Below are 18,696 nucleotides of genomic sequence, written 5' to 3' on the forward strand. Positions count from 1 at the left end.
GACGTCTGGGAGCCCAAAGCTTTCCAATTTGGTCACCGAATGGTCTACTTACGCTGCCCCAGTTGCCAACTCTCCAGGTAGCCGAGACAGGACACTCCCTCAGGTAGCACGGATAGACGCTGGGGGGCTGAGTGCCCGGGCAGTTGACGGCCGTTTGGTAGCTGTACTCATAATTCTCCTTCCCGGTATAAATCTCGCTACAGGAGACCAGCCTTTGTCTGTAGCCCTTTCCACAGGTCACTGAGCACTGGGAAGACAGGGGTGGGGGGGGGAGAGGCTGCAGCCGAGCTCGGGGGCAGCCCAGCGTAGGCCCCTGACCTCCACCTCCTACGCTGACCCTGGACGACACTGCAGAGAGCTCTCACTTTATTAGCATGTTTATGCATCTCAAGTGGCAGGCCGCAAGCACAGCGCGGACATGCAGCCCCACGTGTCGCCTTCGGGGATCCAGTGCCGCCCCCATTTTGCCTCGGCCCCACTGTAGGACGGGCCACCTTGAGCCCCTTTCTTTGCATTTCAAGGGGAGAAAGGGAGGAGGCTTCAGCTGACCCTGGTTCCATTTATAGGATCCCCAGCCTGACCGTATGCGTCCCCAAACCTGAGACGTGGCCACGGGGGATGGGAGGAGGGTGGGTCACAGCCCACCTGAGTTACAGCTGAAACTGAAGCACTTAGCCAGAAAGGGACTCGGGGACAGTTTTCCTTCCCTGCTCCATGTGCTTTGCTTTCCCATCTGCCCCCCACTCCATCTCCTTCTGTCTTTGCTCTCCCAGGACCGAGATGTTACCTTTCTGCTCTCCTGTGTCTCTCTATCTACCCAGATCAGGTAGTGATTTGACCGTCGTTACACAGCATTTAAAAATACACAAACAATACACAAAGGGAGAAAGAGCAGACATCTTACTAGTGTCCAAGATCCTTCCTGTGATGAGACATATAACTGGTTATTGATGCCATTTTCAAATATGTTCAACCTTTCTCGCTAAGCATTTGATAGAATCTATTTAAAAAATAAAAGTGAATTACAGTGGATTCAGTTTTGATGGTATTTTTAGACAATGTCGTCAAATAAGCAGCTATCCCCTGGGAAGAAGGGGTCACACAAAATTAAGTGAGAGGCTCAGGAGTCTCGAGACCAAAGGTTTCTGGAGGCAGCCAAGGTGAACGCCCAAAACAGTCCTCAGCAAGTGGCAAGTTACGCTTTGTCTGGGGTGAGCATCCGTCAGGTCTCAGTAGCTATTAAAAGCCACAGTGTCATTCCTTCCTAACGTCTCCTGAGCTGGTGCTTTGAGCCACATGGCCTGCTTCTCCTGTAACTCCCTGTTGAAGGGAAAAGATAGCCCTTGAAGAGGTCCTGGAGGCAAGGGGGGGGGGGCGGGTCCAGCCCGAGGCACACAGAGTACCCCTGGGCCTTCCTTTTCAGTGGGCTTGAGACCTGGAAGTATTCTGCATATGTTTGTTCCTTCTTTGGTCGCCGCTGTTCAAATGCCTGCAGAGCCAGCAGAGGCTGGGCCCAGGGAAGGCGAGGCTAGTCTGGGAGGATTCGTGTGTGGGCAGACCGCCAGCAAATGCTGGGTCTGTCCCGGCTGGGAGGGAGGAGGGGGGCTGGGAGGGAGGAGGGGAGCTGGGAGGGAGGGGGGCAGGGAAGGTCTTACTCTGGACTCTCCATGTCTGGGGTCATGTGCTTGCTTCATCACGAGCATATATTACTTTTCTAATTTGAAAATAAGACTAAAGCAGGATGAAGTGCACTTCAGGCCCAGGCTGAGAAATACATTATCAGCCAGGGGTGATGGGGTTCTCTTTTCCCATCTGGCCCAGGCCTCCTCGAATTCAAGGAGAGCTCAGAGAAAGGCACACAACTTTCCAGGTGACAGGTCCTAGAGAAGGCATGGCTTGCTATGGCTCTTGCATTTTTCCAGAAGCTTTTCTAGAGCGATTTCTGGTCCAGTGCCCCTTGCACCCATGTGAGGTCCTATCTCCAACCCTCTCAACTTTGCCTGTAGGTTTCCAGAGTTTTTCCTCCATGATACACTTGAGAATTTGCAGAAATACGGAAGACTTTTTTTTGTTTTTTAATCTTCTCCAAATCTCATCTGTTGGGGGTTAAGATTAAGGTTCAGGTTCAAATAAAGCTATAGGAGGAACATGACTCAGTCTTAGAAAGAGATAGAACTTCTTTTAGCCTAATAATAACAGCACACAAAAGACTGGCTAAGATGAAGAGGCCAATGTTCCTAGTGTGAGAGGTGTAGAAACTCCAGAGGGATGAATGACCAAGAACTAAGCCAGAAACTAATAAGAGGCCTCCAGGAGGCCGAGAGCGATGGAGGCCTAAGGAGCAAGAGAGGCATTCCCCTGCCTGGCAGGCAGCCCTGAGCACCAAAAGTCATGGACCGTACCTGACGAGGAGCCAGGAGAAGTAAGCTGAAGAGAAGAAAGGAGCCCTCCCCAGACACCTTCCCCTGACCTTCCTTGGAATTTGAATGGGTTAGAGAACCTATGCCTCAAACCCAAAGTCAAGGACTACTTTGAACAAGCACCTGGACGGCCCAGGCTCCTGGCTAGCCAGTGGCAAATCTATTTCCTAGTGATTTGGACCATGTCTCCTTTCCACTTTTTATGAGTCAGAGAACATGCAGAGTCAGGGTAAAGCAGGGTTCTCAACTTCAGCCCCATTGCCATCTGGGCCAGACAGCTCTCTGTTGTGTGTGTGTTGGGGGAGGGGGTGGCGAGTGGGGGGGCTCCCCATGTACTCTGGGATGTTTAGGAGCTTCCCTGACCTCTACCCACTAGATGCCAGCAGCACCCCACTTCCTCCACTTGTGACAACCAAAACTGTCTCCAGACATTGCCAGATGTCCCCTAGGTGAGGAAGGGGAGGTGAAATCACTGGAGCAAAGAGAAGGTTGGGGAGACATAGTTAGACAGGACTTCCGGCCAGCTGTAGCGCAGAAAGCATTCGCCACCCGACATATGTACCATCTACATGCCAATATTCCTATTTAAAATGTGAAACTGCCACACTGTCAGACTTTGAAGAGGGTATGGGGCATCCCGGTGGCTCAATCAGTAGCGCATCTGACTTTGGCTCAGGTTGTGATCTCATGATTCGTAGGTTTGAGCCCCGCGGGTAGGCCTGGAGCCTATGGTGGATTCTGCGTCTCCCTCTCTCTCTGATCCTCCCCCACTCATGCTCTTTCTCGCTCTCAAAAATAAATAAAAACTAAAAACAAAACAAAACAAACCTTTGAAGAGGGTCTCATGGCAGCAAGCATATTACCTAAAAGTCTTTAGTACCTGTGCTACGAGCCCAGGGAATTCCACCTCTAAATCCTTCTGGGCAAATGACAACCTGTTTGGATATTACAAGTCTTTCAGTCTTTGAAAATGTTATGAGGCAGGGAGGGAAGTAAACCATAAGAGACTCTTAAATGCAGAGAACATACTGAGGGCTGCTGGAGGGGAAATGGGTGGGGGATGGCTCGATGGGGGATGGGCATTAAGGAGGGCACTTGTTGGGAGGAGCCCTGGGTGTCATATGTATGGAATGAACCACTGCATTCTACTCCTGAAATCAATACTACACTGTAGGTCAACTAACTTGAATTTAAATAAATAAATGTAAGAGGTGTTACAAGGTTTGAAAATAATATAATCATGTTTGGCATATTAATAACAAAAAGTCTCTAGACTAGCCACTGTGTGGAAAAGAAGAGAAGAAAGAAATCAATTCCTTGAATGTTTTGGAAAGTCGTTTTGTTCCTCTGGATCAGAGGTTGTCAAAGAGGCACCCCGTATCTGGCCCACGGACGTGTTTGGTTTGGCCCACGGAACATTTTCAAATAAAAAATTTGAGTCCACATTTTAAAGTCAGGGGATCTCACATAAAAGTTCAGATGTTTGTCCTCTCTTGAAAAATCAGGTCTGAGGGGCACCTGGGTGGCTTAGTCAGTTAAGCGTCCGACTTTCACTTAGGTCATGATCTCACGGTTCGTGGTTTCAAGCCCCGCATCAGGCTCTATGCTGACAGCCAGCTCAGAGCCTGGAGCCTATTTCCAATTCTGTGTCTCCCTCTCTCTCTGACCCTCCACTGCTCACACTGTCTCTATCTCTCTCTCAAAAATAAATAAAACATTAAAAAAAATTTAAAAACAAAAAAAAAACAAAAAAAAAAAACCAGGTCTGGGACCACTGGCCCCACATTTCTACACGGCATCCGCTGGAAGGGAAGAGAGCCCACTCCCTTTGCAGGGTCCCTGCTGTCTCCCTCAGGCAAAGGGCCCCCTCTTACCTGAACTCTCTCTGGACACCAACAGGCATCACTAGCAGTCCCTTCCTTAACATACCGACGGGACAGCGCAGTGAGTCACAGGGTTGAGGGGAATTGAGAGACCGTCGGGCACCCTCCTGCCTTGCACATGGGAGGCTGTGGCCCCAGAAGGCGGAACTGGCGGGCGGGTCCGAGTCTCCCCCATTCCTACCCGTGTCACTCCGTTGCCTTCAGGCCGCTGCCATCCTGAAGGTGGTTACAGCATCCCCGGGACGTACCTCTGACCATTCTCCTGTGATCCACACATACTCGCAGGGTTGCAAACTACAGCTCTCTCGGTCCGTGGGCCGGGTGCTCACGTCGCAGTGTATGCCATGAACCTCTCTGCCTTTGTCCACATCCACACACACCACCTTGCGGTACCGGGAGCCTTCGCCGCATGTCTTGGTGCACTGTTCGTGACAGACAGGATGGGTGTTGATATGGAGAGATAATAAATGGCTTATTATATGCTATTTCTATAGAGATTGATTTTCCTGTCTCTTCTACCCTTTAGGACTGTGAGGCCTCTGAGGGAAGGAATTACAGAGAACTCATTGTCTTATCCCACTTACTCCCAACACTGTTCCTGGCACAGCGATAATGTTTGATAAGCGGCTATTGGAGGGAAGGAATGGGAGCATGAATGAACAAATTGCAGGCTTGGAAAGGACCCTGTGGCTTGATGACTTTACTCATGCAAACACTGACTCTCTGTAAAACTTACAGCTAAGTGATTATCAAACTCGTGTTTCAATACCTCTGGAGTCAGGGAAGTTGTTGTGTGTCCGGGTGGCCCATTTCATCACACGACCAGACCTACCACGTTGCAGATGGCAGGCTCCTGTCCTAGGTGTCAATTCCAGGGGAGCATGAAGGACAAATTTCATTTCTCACAAATCGTCCCTCTCCGGAGACTTGAGAGGCTTTGCTTTGCTATGAAATCTCCCCTCCCCACCCCACCCCCCGCCCCCAACTGCCTGCCTTTCCTTCTCCAGGAGGAACTGCTCCCATCCCTCATTCACTCAGGAAGCAATTCACCAAGTCCCTAGCATCAGGGCCTGTGATGGGTCCTGAGTCCTCAAGGGCGGACACACACCACACAGCCCTGCTCTCAGAGAGGAGCTTATATTTTAGTAGCAAAGACAGACACTGAGGACATAGCCAGCTTGGGAGTGAGATTTAAAGATGACTATAATCTCCATTTTTCAGATGGAGAAACTGGGACTTGGCTGAAATGCCTTGTCCCGGATCGAACCTCTCTTTGTGAGGTAGACGGGACACTTATCTTTATTCCTATCAACCAAGTGAGGAAAATAAAGCAAGTGATAGGAGCCGTTCCAGGCGTGTCTCTAAGCTGTCTGCAAGCTCCTTATCTTTTTCGCTTTAACTGGCAGCAACCCCCACCTTTGAAGTATAACCTGGTTATCTGTGTGCTGAAGGTTCCCCAAAGGCTGTCCTATCTAAAGCATCTATGCCATCCAGCAGTTCAAGACTGTAAAGCACCTTGGGAATCCACAGTGAGCTAATCCAGAGACTCCGGTTTCCATTATAGCAGGGATTACATAGCCTGTAGCCCCTGGGCTTTAGCTAACTCATTAACAACAACCGAGAGTTGTTAGTAGCACAGTATCTTGTAAACTTTCTCTTCTTAGAAGTCTATTTAGGGGACGCCTGGGTGACTCAGTCGGTTCAGCGGCCGACTTCAGCTCAGGTCATGATCTCACAGTTCGTGGGTTCGAGGCCCGCATCAGGCTCTGTGCTGACAGCTCAGAGCCTAGAGCCTGCTTCAGATTCTGTGTGCTTCCCCCACTGCTCTCTCTCTCTCTCAAAAATAAGTAAACATTTAAAACTTAAAAAAAAAAAAAAGTCTATTTAGGGAGACCCATGGACCCCCACCTATCTTTCTTTTCTCTCACACCTCTTTCTCTTTTATTACCTGCCTCATTCCCACAGGCATTTCAGTTTGGGATCTAGTCTGACTCTGAAATGTCTTTGCAGATATGCCTTGTGCCTTGCTGTTTTTTGGTACTAAAATACACATGACATAACATTTATCATTTCGATCATTTTAGAATGTACACTTCAGTGGCATTTAATCATCTGCAGTGTCATATGATCATCAGCGCGGTGTGGTTCCAGAAGGTTTCCATCACCCCAAAAGGAATTGCGGTTCCCACTAAAGTCACTCCTTGCTTCCCCAAGCAACCGCCCTCCCCCAGCCTACAGCAACGGCCAAGCTGCTCTCTGTCTGTATGGACTTGCCTCTTCTGTCTATTTCACATAAATGGAACCATACAAAATGCAGCCTTTTGCGACGGGCTTCTTCCCTCAGCGTGCTGTTTTCAAGGTTTATCCATGTTGTAGCATCTATCCGTACTTTCTTCCTTTCTGTGGCTGGCTCATCATCTGTTGTGTGGCTGTACCACACTCTGGTCATTCAAATGACAATGGAAATTGGGCTGTTTCCATCTCTTGGCTATTGGGAATGGTGCTATGAACATTCACATCCAAGTCTGAGCCTCTGATTTCAAGATTTCTGGGTGTAGCCCAGTAGTAGAAATTCTGGGTCATCTAGCATACCTTGTGCCTTTTGTGAGCCACTTTGTTCTTTGAGGAAGTAAAAGAGATGTGTGGTGCATCCTGGTCCCCCCTTATCATTTGAAAACTTAACTCATAGTTGCTGCTGCCCGGAAGCAAACCTCAACGTCTAGAATGTGGAGTCATTCGATTTTTTCTGGGGCACAAATATGAATTGAAAGTTCTGGGGCGCCTGGGTGGCTTAGTTGGTTAAGCGTCCGACTTTCGCTTAGGTCATGATCTCACGGTTTGTGGGTTCGAGCCTCGCATCGGGCTCTGTGCTGACTGCCAGCTCAGAGTCTGGAGCCTGTTTCAGTCTGTGACTCCCTCTCTCTCTCTGACTCTCCCCTGCTCATGCTGTCTCTCTCTCTCCTAGAAATAAATAAAACATTAAAAAAAAAAAAAAAAAAAAGAAAGTTCTCTGAGGTAAGCTTGGAAGAGCAAATCATTTCAAAGGGTCCGGGAGGCTGGCTGAGCCCAGTTCCCCAGGTCAACCCGAGCTCAGGGTTTTCAGTTCCTCTGGAGTGTGCTCGGTACCACTGTGAAGTAATCACACTTTTGTTTATTCACTAAAAAAAAAAAAAACCAAAACAGCCAAAGGAGTTGCAGAGCCACTGAATGTTAAAAACAAAAGCCATGGTTAATCTATGATGTGTGTATAAATGCAGAAGAAACACTTAAGTGCACATAGAAAAAGTAATTCCTTAGAGTATCAGGACTTAGGTGCCTCAGATCCTGATTACTGAGCAGTCCAAACTGGACTAAACCTTCCAGTATTCTCTTCGTTAATCCCTCAGGCTCCAATCTATGTCAATGAGTAACCATTTCAACAGAAATGCCAGGGATCCTACACACCTTTCTGCTTTTTAAGGTTTCTGCCTTGGTGTTCAAGAAAGGTTAACTCCCGTGAAAACTCTTTGGCTGACGGTGGGAAAGGGAGTTGGGAAAGCTTACCTTGAACATAACTTTTAGAAAAATTAAGCTAGGTAAATAAGTGACTCACCCAGGGCTTTGGAATTAGTCAACAGCAGCTCTGAAAGTCACCTGACCTCGCTTTTCTCCTGGGGTCCAAACGGGGGCTGGGTGCATGGAAAGCAAACCTACCCAAGCGCCTGAATTTTATCAGCTTTTGGTAATATCACTGCCCACGCCCCACCCCAGAATTAAGGACTCTTTCCTCCGTCCTAGGATATGACCTAGAATGCTCTAAAAACAGCCAGAAAGTCTGACTAGCCTCATTTTAACTTCCAAAAGGTTTTCTCAACTCTCGTTACAGCTCTGAGAAAAAACTATATACCAAGTGTATAAGTAACACCACCAGCCTTCCTGAATTTTAGCATACACTGTAATTCAGCAAGTCAGTGGTCACAGGGCTGTGCTAAATTGGGTACCTTGCTCATTGCCCCGCAGGCTACATATGCCTTTAAATGTGCTGAAATTAACCATAGGGAAGGAGCTGTCTACATCTGAGAGTGAGGAAGAGCTACCGTAAGCATTTAAAAAAAATTGTTTTTAATGTTTTATTTATTTTTGAGAGAGAGAGAGAGGGACAGCATGAGCAGGGGAGGGTCAGAGAGAGAAGGAGACACAGAATGTGAAGCAGGCTCCAGGCTCTGAGTTGTCACTTCAGAGCCCGACGCGGGGCTCGAACCTGCAAACTGTGAGATCACGACCCGAGCTGAAGTCAGACGCTTTACCGACTGAGCCACCCAGGCGCCCCTACCATAAGCTTTTAAGGTACTAGTTTGTTTAGCCAGGTGTGTTGGCCATAGGGCAATGTCTAACGAGGCTCATTTAATGCAGTGAGTAGAAACTGCCTTTCCTTAGAGATGGTAATGAAGTTGCTTTACACTTTTTCATGAGATGCCCTGGGTGGGCAAAAAAAATCCCTTCAGAGTCACATGCTCTACCTTTTAAGACTGGTGATTTTCTTCCTGGATAAAATAATTTGTAGTGTTGTTTCCAACGTGAGACTACCATTGTCAGACAGCTTGTGGACAGATGAGTGACAGAACATATTGGGGACCTTGACAGACTGTATTCGGGGTGTGCTCCATGGAGTTTTTATGTGATAAGGAACAGTAATTACAAATTAATTTCTAAACAATGCTTTAAATTAAAAAAGAAAAAAAAGCCTGGGTGGCTTAGTCGGTTAAGCGTCCGACTTTCGCTTAGGTCATGATCTCACGGTTCGTGGGTTCGGGCCCCGCGTCGGGCTCTGTGCTGACTGCCAGCTCGGAGCCTGGATCCTGTTTCAGTCTGTGACTCCCTCTCTCTGACCCTCCCCTGCTCGCGCTGTCTCTCTCTCTCTCTCCTAGAAATAAATAAAAAACATTAAAAAAAAATAAAAAGAAAAAAAGAAAAAAGAAAAAAAAAACAGTCTTCAACTTACCAATGGGTTCTTTCTCAAAGCTCATTTTAAGGTCAGGTATATGAAGATTGGACATTCTTGCCCCCAAATAGTGTATTTATAAGGGGAAAGGCAGAAACAAGACTATAGAGATATTTGAGAACTTCCAAGTTATTCACTCTTTCAACCATTATTTGCAGTGGTCCAAGTTCTGTGCCGGGCGCTGGGATACAGCTCTGACATCTTCCTACTCATGTTCTCTCTCTGTTACTTCCCAGGTGGCTGCTACTCCCAGCTTGCTGTCCATATGCCAGGACAGCCAGCTACCTGGTGACCAAGGGCATTCAACACTTAGGACTGCCTCGTATGGCCATAGGAGCAGATGCGGGTTTCATAACAGAGCATGATGGTGAAAAGAAGCCATGAAGATCTTCCCCAGCCGTGACAGCAAGAGAGGAGAATGGGCAAGGGTCTGGCATTCCCACAGTGCTAAAAGGGGTGCCCAAGCAGTGGATGAGGAGACGGGTGAGCCAGGCAAGGAGGGGAAGGGGACATTCTCAGAAGGGGCTTCACATCCATGGAGTCTGGAGGTGAAGGTCATGGGGGAGCCCAGCTGGAGACTGACTACCATGGTTTGGGGTTGAGACACAGTTCAAATTGAGATGGGAATTTCTGAAGGTGGGCAGGGGCCAGGTCATGAAGGGGCTTGTTAACCCCCTACCCTGCTTGGGGGGAAAATCCAAACCCTTGCCCTGGACTATGAATCCAAATCCAGCCTTCCTGCAGGTCTGGTCTCATTTCAACCTTCTGGTCCTCTTGCTTGCACTGCTCCCGCCATGCTGTGCTTTTGTCTGGGCTGGGCGCTGTCCGCTTCCTTCTACCCGGAATCATCTCCTCCTGCCCTTCCCCTCTGACCCCACTGAAGAAGGTAGGACTGGCCTGCCATTCTTTGTCTGTATCTCAGTTGCCTTGCTGTTTTCCGTCGCAGCACTGTTCACACTTGGCGATTTCATAGGACACCTTTGTGTGCATTATATCTCTGCCACCGGTCCATCAATCCCCCAGAGCAATGTCATAGTCCCTACTGTATCCCAAATGCCTAGAACCCGGCACTTTGTAGATGCCAGGAAAAGACTTCTTGAGTAAATGAGCAAGGGAAGGAATAATATAGAGTTAATATCTGGCCCTGGTGCACGCACCCAAATCTGATCACTCCTTATTGTAAACTTTGTAAAATCTTTGCAACAGATTGACCAAAGGCCTGCCATTTTCTAACTTTTCTGGGCTAAAGAGGTGCACTTGGGAATCATTCTCCAGCTGATCTCAATAAAAGCCCTTGGAATCCTAATATGTATGAGCGTGAGTGGTCCAAGTCTCTGCACTGGGCCAAAAAGCCACGGGGTGGGGAGCACTGCAAAGGCCAGACATGTCAGAGCACAGTGTGTCCACGGCAGTGTGGCAAGAAAATAAAATATCTGTTCTTACAGGAAAAACAGAGTTTGCTTGACTGTCTTAAATGACATTTTAAAATGTCATGATTCTAAGGACCTAGGGAGGTATTGATCTATAATGTCTTCCCTCCTTCCTCCCTCCCTCCTTCCCCTCCCTCCCCTCCCCACCCTCCCTTCCTTCCTTCCTTCCTTCCTTCCCTCCTTCTTTTTTTTTTTTTGTCCACTATTCACATTTACTCAACAAGTGTGTTCAGTGCTCTGGGTACTGTGCTAAATACTGGGGGAAACCCTGGTGAACAAACTCTCTGACCTCAAATGGGTGACAGTATAGACAAGGAACTCAGGCCACCACAATTTAGAGTGCTAACTGCTAAAGCAGAGTATTTTCAGGGTGCCAGGAGAGCTGAGAGGAGGGTCGTCTGACTCAATTATTGATGGGGAGATGTGATCAGTAAGGGCTTCTGAGAAATAGCATCTTCGGTGGGGCCTGAAGAATGGGCAGGGGTGACCGAGGTGAGGGAAGGAGCAGGGCAGCCTTGTTGTGATGCAGAGGCCTTAGGGATGAGAGAATCCTCTGGGTAAAGGTGAACAGAAGAGCACTTGCAGATCCTGGGAGATTTATTCCTTAATTGCTAAGAGAGGCCTAACCCACATGCAATTCAAACTTGATCGAGAGACCTCTGCAGCTCTAAGTAAACTTGTATGTCAGATCAGAATACTATTAATAAGTAAAATCATTTATGATAGTAATTTTCCAAAATAATCAAAAAGTCATTCCCCCCCTTCCACAGCCTCATGGCCATTATCATTCTAAAGTAAGTAAAACTGAGATTGGGAAGGGTCAAATAATTTGCCCAAAGTTGGCAGGTGACATTAGAAACCTGGATTCATGTCTGGATACAGGATTTTTCTCTTTTCCAGTTGTTTTGCCTGACATCTAAAAGCCCAGGCTCTACTCTTACGGCATCCTGAAGGCATACGGGTGCCCCTTCCCTGCTGCGTAGGCACCAGGTCTCGCAAGGAACAAAAGCGGCCCAGTGAGATGTTCCATCATCATCAAGGCTGCCCCACAACATGGCTTAGGAGTGGGCTGCCAACCCACTGGACTGAGAGTTCCATTTTCTCAAGGAGGTGGGGGGCTCACCCAATAAAGGGAACTATACTTTATGCCAGTGCTGGCTTATGTAAGAGGCTAGACAAGCCAGTAAGAAGGAAATAAAATAATTTGCCTTAGGTGATCATTGATGTAGGAAGCAGTAGAATGTAAAGCTTCAGGGCACGTGCTCCAGAACTCAGGCTTCCAGGTTTCAAATCCCAGCCTTATTACTTACTAAATGCATGAACTTGGATGAATTAATCTATCTAAGCCTCAAGTTTCCTCATCTTTAAGTGAGGATAAAATTTAATTACTTCATTAGAGAGTTACGGAAAGGTTAAATGAGGTCTTCCATACAAAACACTCAATACAGTGCTTGGTCCATACTTAATAAACAATAAGATGTATTATTTTTATCACCAATATCAGCCACTGAACTATATAAGTCTGGGGGATGCCCCTCAACTGTAACCTATGGGAATGGTCTCCCCAGAGTTATGCAGTGTACAACCTGTATGACTGCACAAAACATACCTGATGATCATGTTATTGTGGTTATGCAGAACTTATGCTCCTCAAGGTGGACCCCTGGATTATTTGTCAAAATGAGGGGGCTGCCGTTCACTATGTGTCTAGCATGACATATATCTTGCCAACAAAGAAGTGGGTTTTGATAATTCACAAGGGGGAGGCAAAAGGGAAAAATGCACACTCAACAGGTCAACAAGAGCTCTGAGGTGATGGCCAACGATGGCTGAGAAGGGAGGTTTCTGTGTTGGGGTAGGAAGCCTCCAGCACATCCTCACCAACGTTAGGTCAAGGTGTCACTTGCGGATGGGAACAAAGTCAAGCCCCATGTCTGCCCAAAGGAGGTCTCAGGGAAGATGGCAGAAGACGGAGTGGGTGGGAGCAGAGGTGGGCCAAAGACAGGGGTGAGGGCTATGACTGAGGGGAGTCTGAAGGGTGCTGTGCTATCCAATTGGCTGTTGAGCAAGGACAACTTTGATCATGAAACTAGGGACAATGAGTAATGACAGGGTGCTTCCCTAGGCGCACACAAGGACTTCCCGCAGGCAATCAGGAAGGGGGATCTGGCCTATTAAGGTGGTTGCTCAGTTGCTACCAACACTCACTCTAAGTCTTGTTGCTGTGAGAACAGCAAGGGAGTCTTCTTCCTTCTCCAGCTGTCCCAGGCCACACTCTGCCAATTCAGTGTCAAGTGAGGGCATCCCCCTAGGGCTCAATCCTCTCTTACCATTGAAGTCCACCTTTCTCAAGCTTTCCACTTCGATGTCTGACAGGTGGGAAAGCATGGTTGCCGGAGGGTAACTATTAGAATCTGCTTTTCTTGTTGCTTAAAAATTCTCTTCTCGGGGCACCTGGGTGACTCAGTCGGTTGTGTCTGACTTTGGTTCAGGTCACCATCTCACGGTTCATGGGTTCGAGCCCCACATCGGGCTCTGTGCTCTCAGCCAGCTCAGAGCCTGGAGCCTGCTTCAGATTCTGTGTCTCCCTCTCTCTCTGACTCACCCCTGTTCACGGTCTCTCTCTCTCTCTCAGAAATAAATAAAAACATTTAAAAAATTTAAAAGAAAAGATTCTCTTCTCTTTTTGATAATGGTTAATCTCTAACTTTTAAAAACAGCCACAGGTCAGGCTCTCTTCCTTAGGTGTTCTGTTCTTACATGGAGCTTGATAGCAATATTTGAAGAAGGATTTTAAAAGATCCCTCTGCATAGCGCAAGCAAAGACGTAAATTTCTAAGCATATTTTGTAAGATCAGAGGCAGGACTTCCTCAGTGCTTTTTTGGCAAGGTTTCTATTCTTTGGAATTCAGAAGGAATTGCAAATGGAGCTTGCATTTCCCTGATTGGCTCAAGCATGTCTGCAAGTTGGCTAAAGCATGAACCGTCAGTTTACATTCATTTCAGAACACTCTCTTACTTTCTGCTCCTTGGAAGCATTACACAAGGTCGAGTCTGGCACCAGATGAAGAGGGGGAAGGAGAAAGCAAGCAGGGGTAGGTTTGAAACAAGACTACAAAGAGAATCAAGAGGTAACATTGAGGGAGAGAGAGATCAGGGAGCCTTTTCTTCCTTCCCTGTCTGTTAGGGTCAACCCCCAAACCACTCTATTATCTCATTTTGTCCTAACAACTCTTGCTTAGTTATTATTATCTCCATTCTACAGGTGGCAAACACAAGGATCAAAGAAATCAAGAATCCGTGTCCTAAGTCACATGGCTAAACAGTGGCAGTGTTGGTACATGACCTGGTCTGCAGAATTCCATAGTCTCTGGGGATCCCAATAACTTGTGTGGCTCAAGTGCAACTGACATGGAATTGAACTGGTTTAGCCATTCCTCCCCACCATCCTCTGGTGAAAGAAAACAGTACAGAAGGAGAACAAGCAAAAAAAACTGAGTAGACAGAGTGAGAGTCCTAAAGAAAAGACGTGACTGCAAACAATGAAGCGATGCATCAGGAGGGTGAGGGAGACGGTAGAACAGGGCCGGAAGGCTGATCTCCACATGGGTTCAACATGTGGTTGGAAGAAAACAGTCCCATTCAAAATTGCATCAAAAAGAAAAAACAACAGCAACACTCAGGATAAATTAAACCATGGAGGTGTAAGACCTGTACACTGAAAGCTATAAGACACTGATAAAAGAAAATAAAAAATGACACAAATAAATGAAGATATTCCACGCTCATCAGCTGGAAGAATTAGTACTGTGAAAATGGCCACACTACCCTAACCAAACTATAGATTTAAGGCAATCCTTATCAAATTTCCAAAGGTAGAAGAAACAATCCTAAAATTTGTCTGGAACCACAAAAGACCTTGAAAAACTAAAGCAATCTTGAGAAAGAAGAACATAGCTCAAGCATCACACTCTCTGATTTCAAACTGTATTACAAAGTTACAGTAATTAAAGCAGAATGGTACTGGCATTAAAAGAAACACATAGATCAGTGACATAGAATAGAGAGAGCCCAGGAATAAAGTCACACATATACAGTCAATTAATTTACGACAAAGGAGCCAAGAAAACTCAATAGGGGAAAAGACCATCTCTTCAATAAATGATATTGGGGAGACTGGACAGACACATGCAAAATGATGAAACAACTCCTATCTTACACGAGACCCAAAAGTTAGTTTCAAAATGGATTAACGACTTGAACCTGAAAGACCTAAACATAAAACTCCTGGAAGAAAATGTAGGGGGTAAGATCCTTGACATTAGCCTTGGCTATACTTGTTTTGAATGTGACACCAAAAGCAAAGACATCAAAAGCAAAAATAAATAAGCGGGACTACATCAAACTAAAAATGGGCAAAGGACCTGAACAGACATTTCTCAAAAGAAGACATACAGATGGCCAATAGGTATATGAACAGGTGCTCAGCATTGTGAATCATCAGGCAAATGCAAATCCAAACCACAATGAGATATCGCCTCACAGAGAACAGCTATTAGCAAAAAGACCAAACATAGCAAGTGGTGGTGAGGGTCTGAAGGAAAGGGACCCCCTGGGCATTGTTGGTGGGAATGTAGATCAGGGCAGCCTCTGTGGAAAACAGTATGGAGGTTCCTCAAAAAATGAAAAACAGAACTACCCTGTGATCCTGCAATTCTACTTCTGGGTATTTATTTGAAAGAAATAAAACCACTAACTTGAAAACATATCTGCTCCCCCCATCTATGTTCACTGCATTATTTACAATAGCCAAGACATGTAAGCAACTGAAGTGGCCATAGATGGGTGAATTAATTTTTAAAAATGTGTGTGTGTATATATATATCTATATACATATAGATATATGTATATATATCTATGGAATATAATAGCCCTAAAAAAGAAGGAAATCCTGCCATCTGACAATATGGGATGGACCTTGAGAGCACTGTGCTGAATGACGTAAATCAGAAAGGGAAAGAGAAATATTGTATGACCTCTGTTATTTATGGAATCTTATAAAAATCAAACTTCTAGACATGGCGAACAGATGGGTGGTTGCCAGAGGTGATGGGTAGGGTATAGGTGATTGGGTGATGGGGTTCAAAAGGTATAAACTTCCAGCTATAAAATAAGTTAGTCCTGGGGATATAATATACAGCATGGTGGCTATAGGGAACAATACTGCATCATATATTTGAAAGCTAAGAGAATAGATCTTGAAAGTTCTCAACACCACAAAAAAATTTTATAACTATGGGAGCTGATGGATGTTAAGTATAACACAGTTACTGTTAATAATAACTTATGATATATACATATATCAAATCACCATGTTTTCACCTAAAACGAATACAGTGTTATATGCCAATTATATCTCAATACAACTGGGGAAAATATGTAGCGGCATTCCCGTGAGTGATTGTGTAAAATTGTTTTAAAACGCAGGTGTAGTATCTCCTAATGGTTTCAATTTAGGATCATGTCTTGCTCCTTCTACTTTCTGAGCATATGACACTTGGACAAATGACATTGGCTCTCTGAGCCTCAGGTTTCTTGACTGCAAAATGGGATGGTAATAGTGATTCCCACTATGCCTAGTGCTTAAAGATGAAGCGAGGGGTAAAACATAAAGCATGTAGCACAGGGCCAGGCACAGTTTTCTCCCTGTTCTAAAAATCTTTCCTGGTGGGAAACTCCTGACTTATTATTATTCATATCTCTGAACTCTTTACAGCATGTACTTTTTATTTCATTCCAAAGTCAACGGACACAGTTTTGCTTTCTTCCATTCTTTCTCCCCTTTCTACAATGTATTCTGTTCTGGAAATAGGAGGTTATCTCTCACCAAAGTGTTACCTTCCCTGGGCAGGCTTTTCTCTGGGGACACATAGTGCTTTCTTTAACTAAACATTAACTTGGAGAGGGTGAAAACAAGCCTATTTCTGCATCGACTGAGCTGTTTTCTAGATGTCGTCATTTTTTTTTTTTTTAATGTTGGAAACGCTTCACTAATTAATCAGGGCTTCAAACGAGTGCCTGCCTTCTCCTGGACAGCCGAAGTCACGACAATAGACAAGCACAGAGTAGGTCCTACCTGGGTCTGCCCCGTGGCTGTCTGAACTGATACAGAATGACCAAGCTCGGATAGACGTATCAAAAATATTTCTTCCGTCTCCCCCTCCTTTTGTGAAAGATAGCTGCATGCATTTGGCCGCACGTCTGTTACAGTTCCTCTGAACATTCAAGAACACAGACAGAGGAACTGCATAAGAAGGAGGAGCTCTCCCACCCTCGTCGGAGTGAACTGCTTGCCGTCTGACAGCAAACCTTTTGGGAAAGAGCCAGCCTTGTCGCCGTGCTTGAAGGCTTTTCAGGGTAACGGATGTGATGATGGCAAGGGGGTTGAGCGAAATGGCTGGCAGGTGCCCACTTCATGGCTCTACTTACTTCTTGCCATTCCCCTGCCCTCCAGGCATAGAGAGGACACGGTGCGGCTTGGCAGGCGTCTTCCGACTCGGGTCTGGTGTACGGGTTGCACTCGGTCTCTCTGGCTGTTTTGTGTGTTCCCATCTGACAGCTCACACTTCGCCGCCGTGTGCCTCGGCCGCAGGACACAGAGCACTAAGAAGAAAGACTGTGTAAGTGGGAGCTTTGGATCACTGGGAGGGGAGGGTGTGTGTGTGTGTGTGTGTGTGTGTGTGTGTGTGTGTGGCAGGAGTGGAGAGGGTCACAGTCATGGGGAATGCACTCCTAATCCAATGACTTTCGCTGCTATTACAAAGCTTTCTAATTTCCAACGAAGGGGACCCAAGACAATGTCTCAAATCTGCAAACTCACTGCCTGTGTCAATGCCGGTGAGTGAGAAAGGTATCTCCATCTTTCCGGGGAATCTCCAAAGTTACCAAAAGTAAGTGGGAGATATCATTATGAAACAATACATACAAGAGATAAATAAATGCTGCCCCGTGAAATGAAAATCCCCAATGATCACTATCCCGGAGGACTGGAGTTTCTTGAAAATTGGAGACACGGTGCTATATCAGAAGAATTTCTTGGCAGATTAAAAGTATAACCCAAGGAGAGCAATTACTGAAGCTTTTAGGGCCTTATAAGTAGAACTATTTTCTCCAGTCCCTTTCTTTCCTTGCTTTTATTCCTGGAGATAGAGGAAAGAAGGATTTTTTTTTTAAACTACTGAATTCACTGAAGTATTAGCGTCTATTAACAACTTCAGACGACTACACGAAGAATAAAAACTGACAAGGAAAAACCATTTTCTCAGGCGGGCGTCATGTTTCTAGCCCTTCAAAAGTACTGTGAATCAGGCTGAAACATTTTGTTGACCAACTGCAAAACACCATATTAAATCTGCAATGAACTTTCCTTTAAATTAATTTTTTAATGGTTTCCTCTTTGCTGGGTTTCGTAATCTCACTATGGGCAGGCCAAGAATTATTGTCTTTATTAAGGTTTTGACAGTTAAAAACTAAAGGCAACATTTGCTTGGAAAGAACAGCATATTATTACGTTTATTTAAAATTGTTACTGAGTTTTTGCGATAGCCCAGCTCCGTTAATTTGTCTGGTGCTGAGAAAACAAGTTTAACATACATTAAGCATTATTTCTAAGAGGAAGCCTTAAAGAATAGGATCACAATCCTTTCAATTAGAAAGGTATTCGTGTCCAATTAACCGGCAGAAGGATTCGTCTTGCTCTGAGGTTAATGGGAACTAATTAGCGAGAGACACACCCAATGGATTCAGCTGAATATTAATTTTATTTTCATTTCGTATGTTAAGAAAATAGTTGAAAATACTATTTAGAGGGCAGCTCGGGAAATCATATCATTTCAGATTAGTCTATGCCAGGCAGGAGCTCAAATGTTCACATCAAAACTAGCTAAAGAGAAGGAAATATTTTGAGGCCACATAGCTGCTAT

At 45.8% G+C, this 18,696-nt stretch overlaps 1 protein-coding gene across 4 annotated transcripts in view; it reads right to left on the bottom strand.

Annotated features, from left to right (window-relative positions):
- ADAMTS9 (ADAM metallopeptidase with thrombospondin type 1 motif 9) overlaps positions 1-18,696 on the bottom strand; it is a 164,812-nt gene that overhangs the window by 21,250 nt on the left and 124,866 nt on the right. For all 4 annotated transcript variants that reach the window (XM_039240054.1, XM_039240056.1, XM_039240057.1 and 1 more), the window contains 3 exons: positions 17,204-17,377; positions 4,552-4,725; positions 53-247 (listed from right to left, as the gene is read on the bottom strand). In XM_039240054.1, the coding sequence (XP_039095985.1) occupies positions 53-247; positions 4,552-4,725; positions 17,204-17,377 (543 nt within the window). The remainder of the gene's footprint in view (positions 1-52; positions 248-4,551; positions 4,726-17,203; positions 17,378-18,696) is intronic.

This window comes from Hyaena hyaena, unplaced genomic scaffold (genome assembly GCF_003009895.1).
Source record: "Hyaena hyaena isolate Hyena2069 unplaced genomic scaffold, ASM300989v1 scaffold_167, whole genome shotgun sequence".
Classification (NCBI taxonomy): domain Eukaryota; kingdom Metazoa; phylum Chordata; class Mammalia; order Carnivora; family Hyaenidae; genus Hyaena; species Hyaena hyaena.